The sequence below is a fragment of the Eumetopias jubatus genome, unplaced genomic scaffold (genome assembly GCF_037043125.1).
Source record: "Eumetopias jubatus isolate StellerSeaLion01/CBP00866 unplaced genomic scaffold, mEumJub1_p1.0 scaffold_11, whole genome shotgun sequence".
NCBI classification, from domain to species: Eukaryota; Metazoa; Chordata; class Mammalia; order Carnivora; family Otariidae; genus Eumetopias; species Eumetopias jubatus.
Window position 1 is genome coordinate 70,015,962 of NW_028274817.1, and position 13,609 is coordinate 70,029,570.

The following is a 13,609-nucleotide window of genomic DNA, read 5'->3' on the forward strand; positions in this document are numbered from 1 at the left end:
GAGACGGCATATTACAGTGGAAAGATTATGGCCCTTAGAGTCAGAAAGATCTGAATTCAAAGTTCAGTTCTACCACTTATCAACTATGTCATTGTGTGTAAGTTACTCCATCTGAGCCTCAGGTTTCTCATCTGCAAAACAGGATTTATAGATAACTTGCCTTGAAAATTTGTTGTACCTGGATCCTTTTTTTCCAGTAACTGTTTGGCAAAAAGAAAAAAAAAAGTAAGTAGAAATCTAAGGAATAAGAGTGAGAAAAAACAGAAAAGTTACAGAAAAGACAAGGATATTAATTATAGGGAGAAAACTGATGGATTTAACAGGTAGTTATGATTTCTGAAAGTGTAGTTTCAGGAGACAAGGATATACCCTACAGTGCAAATGTTCATAGAAGTGAATCCATGATTATACAATGAGAGCAAAGTGTTGTCCATTCTCTGGAGTTGTTTGGTAATGATATCAAAGGGAAAACCAGAATGTCAACTTGTGTGAGTATAGTAGACTGAAGGAAAACAGATCCCGCCAAGCTCTGGAAGACCTGTACGTCTCTGAAAGTAAAAGAGGATTGAATCCAGGACCTATTCCAACATGTCTGTCAGGAAATGTGGCAATGCAGTAAATTAAAATTTGCAACCTCGGTTTATTATTTGTACTGATGGCGTCTATATTTGCAAACCCTTTTAATACCAGTGCATCCTTTCCCTAACTTTCCATTCTTAAGGCATCTCACATATGAATTGCTATAATTATTTGCCAAGGTTGGAGCTAATGAGTACAATGTTCGTGTAGAGGCTAAATGCCTTTGTAGAGAGAAAGGTTCTCTTCTGTGGGCCTAGACTGCCCTTTTAATCTGAGCCAGCTGTTTAAATACGTATCCTGTCAGGCAAAAGCAGAACCAGGCAAGAGACCACAGATAGTGTAGAACCAGCTAACAAGGATTTGGAAAGACCATTCAGAGTACATTGTTATTAATAGTAAATATGACCGGCATATCCTATAGGGAAGACAGTACGTTTTCATTTCATTCAGCCATGTTTCCAAAGGACCTTTGTTGTTACTAAAATCTCAAAAGAAAGCAAATATAATTGACATGTGGAGTTTTGCTTATCAAGTCCAGAATATGGCCTTACATTTGCACAGTTTAAGTATTGACCTTGCCATTAAGTGCTTGCCACTCAATCAAATGTTTAAATGTGTTTTTCCTTGTATCATTTCATTTAAGTTAAATAAAATATCAGAAAATATCCTCAGGGATAAACCGGATTTTATGATCTGATCTTTTATAATTTTGATTTTCTTTGATCATGAGTCATTCTGCTGTGGTTGAATAAAACAGGCAATTACTTGAAAATTGTCTTTTACATTCTACAGTTTTAATGTCATTGTGATTTCTCTGTTTAAAATAGGAACATTTAAATCCAGCTGGGCTTTTCTTAAAGATGAAAGTCCTCTTGAAGAATGAAATAGCTAATGAAGAACTCCTTGAAGGTATCATCTCTGTGTGTGAAGAACACACAATTTTGAAATATCATTACCAGTTTGTTTAATATAGGATCTTTTATAGTATGCTAACAGTAAGTGCAATTTGATGGTGACTGAGAAGGAAATTGATCACATAGGAAAAGGAGAAGCCTGTCAGCTAGGAAGAAAAAGAGAAGGAAGAGGGAATAGTTGCAAATTTAATGGGTAGTAAAAAAAAAAAAGAGCTGAATAAAAACTATTTGGGTTTTTTTTTCAGTTTAGCAAAAATTGCAGCTGCCCTTCTGAAGTTGTCTAACACCATGAAAAAAGATTCACTTTGGGTAGAAAAAGCCTTTGTACTGCTGTGCTTTTTATAATTACTTGTATAAACATTGCTGTTTGTTTTTCAAAATTCTTTTTTTTAAAGATTTATTTATTATTTTAGAAGGTAGGGGAAAGGCAAAGGGAAAGGGAGAGAGAGTCTTAGGCAGACTCCGTGCTGAGTGTGGAGCTTGACATGGGGCTTGATGTCATGACCCTGAGATCACGACCTGAGCTGAAACCAAGAGTGGATGCTTAATGGACTGCACCACTCAGGTGCCCCTTTTTCAGAATTCTTAAGGGTCTAGAGTGTACGCCTCACAGGGTAAACATCCAGATACACATCTTTGAGTCATTTGGCAAGTCACTTAATTTCTCCCTTGCCTCAGTTTCTTCATCTTTAAAAGAGATATAATAATGTCTACCTCATTGTGCTATTTTGAGAATCCTTGAGAAAATGTATATAAAGCATTTAGCAGCATGCCTGGTGCAGAGTTAGTGTGCAAAACCTGTTACCTATTATTGTAGCTATTATTATTACTGTTACTACTGCAAAAAGTCTCTCTATGCACACTGGCCCCTTAACAGTATTTCAGTTATATTTAGCTGTAAAAATAATTTAAATTCTTTTAATATGTATATGCTTTATTTTTTTCTATATAAAAATATAGTTGTATTATAGAGCTGTATTATTTTTACTATATAAAATTATATGCTAGTATAATAACTATCCCATAGATAATAACAATTTTTAATAAATAGGATAATAATCAAATTTGGTAGTAGCTCTAAATTCAGTTCTAATTTAGTACCTCTGAAACTTTCTGTGACCTCTAGAGTTTTAGCTAATTACTAGGAGACCTTGGAAGCTGAAGTGTCTAGAGGATTCTGTATCTCTAGGTAACAGTATCATCTCGGTATACACAGGTTGAAAAATGTTAGGAACCAGGAAGACAACTCTACTTTTTTTCCACTAGGAGAATAAACAAACCAACTAACCAATTAGAGGAATAGGCTTACTCAAACCAGTACAGTATAGGAAGAGCAAAGGGATTATGGAGTCACCTACTTTAAAGTTGATTAATCTTAGATTAGAATTGCCCATTATAATATTTATCAAAATGCAGATAAAAAGCAGAGTTTAAAATGAAACTGTTCTTTATGCCCATATTGTTTTTATTTTAATCTAGTCTCTTGATATTCAGAGTAATGAAGTCACAATGTTAGATTACAAATTAGGAGACTTCCCTGAATCCAAGTTTTCTATACCTTAAAATATTAAATTATCTTTTACTTTGTTGTATTGAGAGAATGTATGAAACTTGTGTTTTTGTAGTCCATTCATTTCTTTGCTAGTGGAAGTACTTTACTCTTAGAATGGTCAATCTAACTGCTGGTATTAGATTTCAGTGATATTTTTTGTAGTAGAAAAAGTGGAAAAATATACAAGTTTTTTTTTTTATTATGAAAGGGTAGCACATACCTATTAAGGAAACTTTTGGAAAATATTAAAAATATCCATAGTCCCACCATTCACTGGAATGTAAGTTCCTTGACAATAGGGATTTTTGTGTGTGTTGTCCACTACTGGGTTCTTAGCACCAAGCACAGTTTCTGGCACAGAGAATACACTCATTAGATGTTTGGTAAATAAGTAGTCTGAACACAATCACTTCTAGCAGTTTGATTATTTATTTTCAGAGCTTTTTCTGTTTTGGTTAAATTTGTTTGTTGTATAGAATTTTGACCATATAGAACACGCAGGCTTTATTTTCTGATTTTTCACTTACTGATCTTATAAACATTTTTCATACTAGAACGTATTCATTTTTTCTATCTTATTTCATACTCAACACTTTAAATGGTTTTTGTAATAGTTTATCATCTACCTATAGTGAACACTCAACAATGTAGTTCCTTTTTATTGTTATTATAATCTACACTGATTTTAATATCTTTGCTTATAAACATTTTCCCTTATTTCAGATGACTTTGCAGAAGTACACTTTTTGCAGTAGAGGGAATACGTAATAATAATAGTCGCTGTCATTTGCTGAATGCTTACTCTCTTTGCTATGTAATTTACATTCGTTATCTCATGTAACCCTCTCAACAAACCTAAGAGATTGGTGATACATTCCCATTTTACAGATGACAAAACTAAGGCACAGAAAAACTAAGTAAGTTGCCTATAGCCATGTAGGTGGCAAGTGGTTTCAAATATAAGTCTGTCTGACTTCAGGTCCCAAGCTTTTAACCACTGTGTTCTTAGCATACAGTATTGCCAAATTGCTTTTCAAAAAAGATTGTACCAAGTTACTTTGCCATCCATAGAAGAGTACCTGTTTCACTGTACTCTGGCATTGGATGTTACCATTTTATAAAAAGATTTTGATAAATTATTAGGCAAGGCGTGGTATATGGCAGATGTTTAGAAAGTAGATTTTGAACAGAGGAAAATTACTGAAAATAGCTAAGCTTCCTCAGGAATGAAACTGATATGATTATTTCACTTTTTTTTCTTTTTTAGCTGCCATGGAAATAATGCGTTTTGACGTGTCTCTAGACTTTTGTCTGAACGTTGCTAAACTGCTGATGGATCATGAAAGGTACAGTAGAATTGATTGTCTTTTCTTTAAAGACTAATATTTTTTAAGGTTTCCATTAATATATATTGAATATATCCATTTATATCCATTCGTATTCACAGAGCACCACATTTGCCATTGTGCTGATCAAATTAGAAGATGGGACTGGTTGCTTAATGATTTAAACAGTCAAAAGTCAAGTTAATTTTAAAATTAACAGTAAAATTTTGAAAAAGAAATAAAAGGAGAAAAGAATAAGGTAGTCGGGGCTGTGAAAAATAGGAGTTAGGCCTAGGTTAACCTACAGGGCAGTGTCAGGTGGAACTAGGAAGGCATGAGCAAGTGCAGTTGTACAAGTAATGCACCTCTCTGGCTCTATCTTTATGGGACCATTAATGTCGAAAGGGATCTAAAGTATTTACAGACCTCTTAATGGTTCCCAGACTTCAGTGTGCATCAGAATTCCTGGGCAATAAGCACTTGAAAAGATGCTTAGCATCATTAGCCATCAGAGAAATGCCAATCAAAACCACAACAAGAAACCACTTCACCCACTAGAATGGCTATAATCAAAAAGACAGATAATAACAGATGTTGGCAAGGATATAGAGAAATTGTAACCCTCATACACTGATGGTGGGATGGTAAAATTGTGCAGCTGCTTTTAAAACAGTCTCTTAGTTCCTCAGTAAGTTAAATGGAGAGTTACCATATGACCCAACAAATCCATTCCTGAGTTAAATAGAAAATGTATGTCCATAAAACACTTAACATGTGAATGTTCATAACAACGTTATTCTTAATACTCAAATGTGGAAACAATTAAAAATGTCTATCAACTGATGAATAGGTAAACAAAATGTGGTATACCCATAGCATGGAATATTATTTGGCAATAAAGAGTGATGTACGGAACTGTTGAATTACTATATTGTACACCTGAGATTAATATAACACTGTTAACTAACTAGAATTCAAACCTTTAAAAATTTAAGAAAAAGAAACAGAGTACTGATATATGTTACAACATGGATGAACCTTAAAAACATTATGCTAAGTGAAAGAAGCCAGTCACAAAGATCATATATTATATCATTCCATTTATATAATATTTCCAGAATAGGTACATTTATAGAGACAGGAGGTAGATTAGTGGTTGCCTAGGGCTGTGAGACTTGGGGAAAATGGGGAGAGACTGCTAATGGGTATGGCATTTCTTTTTGATGTGATAAAAGTGTTTTAAAATTGGGTGATGGTTGTACAACTCTGTGAATATACTAAAAACCATTGAATTGTGTACTTTAAATGGATGCTTGTGTGGTATGGGAATTATACCTCAATAAAACTGTTACACAAAATGATCAGTAGGGAACTTTTTAAAAATATAGAGATCAGGCCCTGCCTTAATCCAACAAGTCCACACGTCTATTCTTTATTAGTTCCTCTAAGTGGTTCTGAGAATCACTATTTTAGGTTAGTAAACATTTTCTGTAAAGGGCCAGGTGGTAAGTATTTTAGCCTTCGTAAACCATAAATTCTCTGTGACACTTCCTTTACTCTGCTCTTACAGGGAAAGTCACAGAAAATCTGTAAATAAATGGAAGCAACTGTGTTCTAATAAAGCTTTATTTACAAAAACAGGTGGCTGGTTGGATTTGGCCTGCAAGCTATAGCTTACCAACCATTGTTGCAGACCAGTCTCCTACCTGACATGACTTCTTGGATGAGAAATGATTATTATGTTTCTACAAAGCTGGAACACACAATTTTTTCTTATATACAACTGATAATATTTTCCAGTAATTTCTAAGGCTGCTAGTTCTGCCATGCGGTAACATCAAAATCTTTTACTTGACAGTTCTTCCCCACTTCATTCTAACATTGTTCCTTAATATTGGTCAGTCACTTCTAGTTTGTAAGTATAGTAACTGGAAATGAACATAATACTACAGATGTGGTCTAACCAACAATACCTACTTTTTAATGTTCTAAATGTTCTAAACCTGCACTATGCAGTATTGTAGCAAGCCACATATAGCTATTTAAATTTAAATTAACTAAAATTAAACAAAATAAAAAAATTTAGTACCTCAGTCACACTAGATACATCAGGTTTCATTAACCATGTGTGGTGAGTGGCTATAGCTTACTGAACAGCGCAGGTAGAGAACAATTCCAACATCATAGGAAGTTCAGCTGGGCAGCACTGTTCTAGAGCCTATGTTTCTTTTAATGAAGCCAATGTTAAGATTAGCTCTTTTCTCACAGCCACATCACATAGTGAATTTACTGGGCTTAGAAAACTAGATCTTTACAATATCAGTTGCTCTTATCTCTGAATTCAATATCCTTTACTTTTGTAATTGAATAAGTACCCAGTGGCTACACTAAAAGGAAAAAACCTAGTTCTTTCCTACTGTGTGTTTTTCCCGTGTATATTTCTTCGCTGTGAGTATCCTTTACTACTCACACAAAACATTTCACTTCTTGTCAGTAAACATGTGGAGGTTTTTCCCTACACCAAGCAATTCTTTGTGACACTAGTTGGGTGTCCTGCAATTCAACTCAATTCTGACACTGTCTACCCGGAGATAACATCAGATCCCACAGTTTAAGGGCTTGGTCTCACAAGACTGCCCCCCCCCCCCATACTTCAGAAGCCAGTTGCAAGCCCAGGTTATCACGTGTGTTTCTGACCAACTGGATATAGATCAGAGGTTCTAACACCCCCCTCCTCAGGTTCAATTAATTTGTTAGATTGGCTCACAAAACTCAGGGAAACACTTCTTATGTTTACCAGTTTGTTGAAGGACGTGATAAAGGATACAGATGAATAGCCAGATGAAGAGATACATAGGGTGTGAGGTCTGGGAGAATTCTGTGCACAGGTGCTTCTGTCCATATGGAGTTGGGATGTGGTACCCTCCTGGTGTGAATACGTTTACTAGCTTGGAAGCTCTCTGGACTCTGCACTATTGGGGTTTTATGGAGACCTCCTCACGTAAGCACGATCAATTACTAATTCTATTTCCAGTCCTTCTCTCTTCTCTGAAGGATTTGGGGTGGAGCTGAAAATTCCAAGCTTCTAATCATGGCTTGGTCATTCTGGTGATCAACCCCCATCCAGGAGCCATCCAGAGTAACCTCAGTAGAACAAAAGATGCTGCTAGAGCTCTTATCACTTAGGAATTTATAGGAGTTTTAGGAGCTCTGTCAGGGATGGGGTAAAAAACAAATATTGGAACAAGAGATGCTCCTAGTGTTCTTATCACTTAGGAAATGACAAGGGTTTTAGATCTCTGTGCTAGGAACCAGGGGCAGAGATCAATATATATTTTCTATTATCCCACACATATTTTATAAGCTATTAAGTTTCAACCTGATTGTTATAGCCTATTTTTTTTAGTTCTAATCCTGTGAATTTTAATTCTATCATGTGATGTATTTAACTACTCTTCCCAGTTTATGTTATCTTCAAATTTTATAGGCATTCCAGCTGTCTTCATCCAATTCACAGTAGCAAACTTTCTCTTAAAGGACAAGATAGTATATACTTTAGGTTTCTGGACCACACAGTTTCTTTTTTTTCTAATTTTTTTCTTCAAAATTTTATTTAAACTCTAATTAGTTAACATATAGTGTAATATTGGTTTCAGGAGTAGAATTTAATGATTCATCACTTATATACAACACCCAGTGCTCAACACAACAACTGCCCTCCTTAATACCCATCACCTGTTTAGCCCATCCCCCACCCACCACCCCTCCATCAACCCTGAGTTTGTTCTCTGTCGTTAAAAGTCTCTTATGTTTTGCTTCCCTTTCTTTTTTTTCCCTTCCTACACGTTCATCTGTTTTGTTTCTTAAACTCCACATATGAGTGAAATCATGGTATTTGTCTTTCTCTGACTTACTTCACTTACACAATACTCTATAGCTCCATCTACATCCTTGCAAATGGCAAGATTCAATCTTTTTTATGGCTTGGTAATCTTCCATTGTATATATATACCACATCTTCTTTATCCACTCATCCATTGATGGACCTTTGGGTTCTTTCCATAATTTAGCTATTGTTGATAATACTGCTATAAACATTGGGGTGGATGTGCCCCTTCGAATTAGTATTTTTGTACCCTTTGGGTAAATACCTAGTAGTGCAGTTCCTGGGTCATAGGGTAGTTCTATTTTTAACTTTTTGAGACACCTCCGTACCGTTTTCCAGAGTGGCTGGACCAGTTTACATTCCCACTAATGGTGTTAAGAGTGTTTCCTTTTCTCCACATCCTCGCCAACACCTCTTGTTTCTTGGGTTGTTAATTTTAGGCATTCACACTGGTGTGAGGTGGTATTTCTTTTTTTTTTTTTAATTTATTTATCTGTCAGAGAGAGAGAGCACAAGCGGGGGAGTGGCAGGCAGAGCAGGCAGAGGGGGGAGAAGCAGGCTCCCCGCTGAGCAGGGAGCCCGATGCGGGACTTGATCCCAGGACTCTGGGATCATGACCTGAGCTGAAGGCAGACGCCCAACTGACTGAGCCACCCAGGTGTCCCATGAGGTGGTATTTCATCATGGTTTTGATTTGTATTTCCCTGATGAAGAGTTGATGTTAAGAATCTTTTAATCTTTTCATGTATCTGTTAGCCATCTGGATGTCTTCTTTGGAAAAGTGTCTGTCTATTCCTGTCTTTTGCCTATTTCTTAACTGGATTATTTGTTTTTGGGTGTTGAGTTTGGTTAGTTCTTTATAGATTTTAGATACTAACCCTTTATCAAACATGTCATTTGCAAATATCTTATCCCATTATGTAAGCTGCCTTTTAGTTTTATTGATATTTTCCTTTGCTGTGCAGAAGCTTTTTATCTTGATGAAGCCCCAGTAGTTCATTTTTGCTTTTGTTTCTCTTGTCTCCATAGACATGTCTAGTAGGAAGTTGCTGTGGCTAAAGTCAACGAGGTTGCTGCCTATGCTCTCCTCTAGAATGTTGATGGTTTCCTGTCTCACATTTAGGTCTTTCATCCATTTTGAATTTATTTTTGTGTATGGTGTAAGAAAGTGGTCCAGTTTCACTCTTCTATATTTTACTGTCCAGTTTTCCCAACACCATTTGTTGAAGAGACTGTCTTTTTTCCATTGGATATCCTTTCCTGCTTTGTTGAAGATTAGTTGACCATATAGTTGTGGCTTCATTTCTGAGTTTTCTGTTCTGTTCCATTGATCTAAGTCTGTTTTTGTGCCAGTACCATACTGTCCTGATCACTACAGCTTTGTAATATAGCTTGATGTTTGGAATCATGATGCCTCCAGCTTTGTTTTTCTCTATCAAGATTGCTTTGGCTGTTTGGGGTCTTTGGTGGTTCCATACAAATTTTAGGATTGTTTGTTCTAGCTCTGGGAAGAATGCTGTTGGTATTTTGATAGGGATTGCATCAAACGTGTAGATTGCTTTGGGTAGTATAGACATTTGAACAGTATTTGTTTTTCCAATCTGTGAGCATGGAATGTCTTTCCATTTCGTTGTGTCATCTTCAATTTCTTTCATCAGAGTTTTGTAGTTTTCAGAATACAGATCTTTTACCTCTTTGGCTAGGTTTATTCCTAGGTGTCTTATGGGTTTTGGTCCAATTGTAAATGGGATCAGTTCCTTGATTGCTCTTTCTGCTGCTTCATTATTGGTGTATAGGAATGCAACATATTTCTGTATGTTGATTTTATATCCTGCAACTTTGCTGAATTTGTGTATCAGTTCTAGCAGTTTTTGGTAAAGTCTTTCAGGTTTTTTACATAGAGAATCATGTCATCTGCGAATAGTGAAAGTTTGACATCTTCCTTGCTGATTTGGATGCCTTTTATTTCTTTGTGTTGTCTGATTGCTGAGGCTAGGACTTCCAGTACTATGTTAAATAACAGTGGTAAGAGTGGACATCCTGTCCTGTTCCTGACTATAGAGGAAAAGCTCTCAGTTTTTCCCCATTGAGGATGATATATATGTGTGGGTTTATTCCTGGGTGGTCTGCTCTATTCTTTGATCTATGTGTGTGTTTTCATACCAGTACTATACTGTTTTGATTATTGTATCTTTGTAGTATAGTGTGAAATCCAGGAGCATGATACCCTCCAACTTTGCTCTTCTTTCTCAAGATTGCTTTGGCTATTCAGGGTTATTTGTAGTTCTGTATAAGTTTTAGGATTCTTGTCCTACTTCTGTGAAAAATGCCATTGGTATTTTCTTTTTTGTTGTTGTTTTGATATCAGGGTAATTCTGGCTTCATTAAATAAATTTCAAAGTGTTCCCTTCTCTAATTTCTTGGAAGAGTTTGAGAAGGACTGGCATTTATTCTTTAAATATTTGGTAGAATTTGGGAGTAAAGCCATCTAATCCTGAGCTTTTCTTTGTTGGGAGATTTTTGATTACTGCTTCAATGTCTTTGCTAGTTATAGGTCTGTCGGGTTTTCTATTTCTTAATGATTCAGGCTTCGTAGGTGGTTGTGTTTCTAGGAAATCATGCATTTCTTCTAGGTTATCCAATTTGGTATATAAGTTTTCATGGTAGTCCCTTATAATTATTTTAATTTTTGAGGCATCAGTTGTAATTTCTTTTCTTTCATTTCTGATTTTATTCACGTCTTCTTTTCTTCTTAATCTAGCTAAACATTTGTCACTTTTGTTTATCTCTTCAAAAAACCAACTCTTAGTTTCATTGATTTTTTTCTAATGTTACTCTAGTCTCTATTTCTTTTATTTCTGCTCTAATTTTATTATTTCCTTCCTTCTGGTAGTTTTGTAGTTCGTTTGTTCTTCTTTTGCCTATTCCCTTAGTTGTAAAATTAGGTTGTTGATTTGAGATCTTTCTTGTTACTGAATGTAAGCATTCATAGGTATAAATTTCTCCCTTAGCATGGCTTTTTTTGTTTCCTGTAAGCTTTGGTAGGTTGTATTTTCATTTTCATTCAGTCTTAGGTTTTTTCTAATTTCCCTTGTGATTTCTTCTTCATTTCATTGGTTGTTTAAGTCTATTGAGGGGTGCCTGGGTGGCTCAGTCAGTTGAGTTTCTGACTCCTGATTTCAGCTCAGGTCATGATCTCAGAGTCATGAAATCGACCCCCACATTGTGCTCTGCAGTGGGCATGGAGCCTACTTAAGATTCTCTCTCTCCTTCTGCCCTCTGCCCTGCTTTTGCTCTCTCTCTGTATAAACAAACAAACAAACAAATAAATAAGTGAAATCAAATCTACTGAGACTAAATTTGTGGCCTAACATTTGGTCTATCCTGGAAAATGTTCCATGTGCCCTTGAGAAGAATGTGTATTCTGTTATTGGGTAGACTGTGCTGTATATGTCTCTTGGTTTATTGTGTTGTTAAAGTCCTCTATTTCTTACTTTTGTCCGGGTCTATCCATTTTTGAGAAGAGGTCTTGAAGTCTCCAACTATTATTGTAGAGCGCTCTCTTACTTTCAATTCTCTTAAATTGATGGTCTGCTATAATTGTTGTATCTTCTTGCTCTATTGGGTTTTTAATTAATGCATAATGTCTTTCTTTGTCTTTTGTAACTTTTTAAATTTAAAGTCAGTTTTATTATAACCACCCCTGCTCACTTTTGGTTACTGTTTGTATGGAATATCTTCTATCATTTCACTTTCTACCTGTTTGTGTTTTTGAATCTAAAGTGAGTCTCTCCTGGACAGTATATAGTTGGATTATATCTATCCATTCTTCCAATCTCTGTCCTGTGATTGGAGTTTCATCCATTTACATTTAAAGAAATTACTTATAAGGAGGGGCTTTTGTTATTTTATTGTTTGTTTTATATATACACCTCATAGTGTTTTTTTTTTGTCCCTCATTTCCTGAATGTTGTGTTTAAGACTGACAAACTTTTCTCCCCAATTCTACATTCTAAAGGAATTTATCGCATAGCAGAGTTTACAAATCGGTGGACCATGAGCTGGATATGGCCAGAAATGTGTTGCATAAAGATGAATTAATTGCCAATATTTAACAATTTTAAATAAAAATCTGGATTTCTGACTTCTCTTGAAAAATCTGGAAACATTTGGTCAGTATTCCTGCTAAGCAACAATCATTTGGAGCTAAGTGGCCATTGCCACCGTTAGACATTGGGCCATGTATTCTCCAGTTTAACATAGTCCACACACTTCCTTATTTTCTACCTTATCCTGTGTGTCAAGTTGTCACTTGTCTTTTTTTTTGTGTTGTTATTATTCATAGAGCAGATATAAGGGGAAACTAAATGTTTATGGCACCCACATCTCTTTTTTAAAAGTGAGAGAATGTAAGCTAGACTGAGAGGGCATTTCACAAAAATAAGAGAACAAATTTCTTTGTGATGGAAATAAAAGATTCTGGTGTGTTTAATATACAAAGTGTGTCTGTGTCAAGTAAATACAACTTACAAGCTCATTATAAAGCGAAATAAAGGAGAAACTATGGCTGGTGTACAGAAAAGTGATGTCATGAAAACTTAACTAAATAAAATAAGCAATCCTGTTATAAAGTGCAATTTTATAGTTATATGTTAAGGAAAAAGATTGCCCAGGAGTCAAACACTTTTATAGATGACAGGTTACAAAAAAGTATCTATTGAGAGAGGCACAAGATGTGTTCTTAAGTTTCAAATGCAAATCTAATCCGAAATGCTGTTGTTTGGCATGTTGAAGATATGGTTGGTAATTTATTGGACGGGTTGCTTTAAAAGGGGTTATCTGTTCTTTTTTTTTTTTAAAGATTTTATTTATTTATTTGACAGAGAGAGACACAGCGAGAGAGGGAACACAAGCAGGGGGAGTGGGAGAGGGAGAAGCAGGCTTCCCGCTGAGCAGGGAGCCTGATGTGGGCCTCGATCCCAGGACCCTGGGATCATGACCTGAGCTGAAGGCAGACGCTTAACGACTGAGCCAGGCGCCCCAGGGGGGTTATTTGTTCTTTGTTGTTGTTGCATAGACAGATGTAATAGTGCCCAGTAAAGCGTATTTATTTGTGGTGTCAATGAGAATTTTGATATGACAGAACTTTTGAACACTGTTGCTGTGTTTTACAAGTTTAGTATTGATTGGTCAACATAATTTGTGTGACTACAGAAGATATTCCTGCAATAGTTAGTTATTAAAATAAATCTTGATTTGAAATTTAAATACAAGGTTGAAGTGTTTTTTAAGAGTGTAAGATGTCTATTAATTGTATAATTTACCAGGAAGCACTTTGTGCTAAAAAGCTAAA

The 13,609-nt window shown here is 35.6% G+C and overlaps 1 protein-coding gene across 1 annotated transcript in view; it reads left to right on the forward strand.

Moving 5' to 3' along the window:
* The window catches only part of TEX11 (testis expressed 11), a 281,592-nt gene that overhangs the window by 105,353 nt on the left and 162,630 nt on the right, over window positions 1-13,609 (forward strand). The window contains exons 11-12 of the mRNA XM_088028563.1: window positions 1,407-1,488; window positions 4,313-4,391. Coding sequence (XP_087884689.1) covers window positions 1,407-1,488; window positions 4,313-4,391 — 161 coding nt within the window. The remainder of the gene's footprint in view (window positions 1-1,406; window positions 1,489-4,312; window positions 4,392-13,609) is intronic.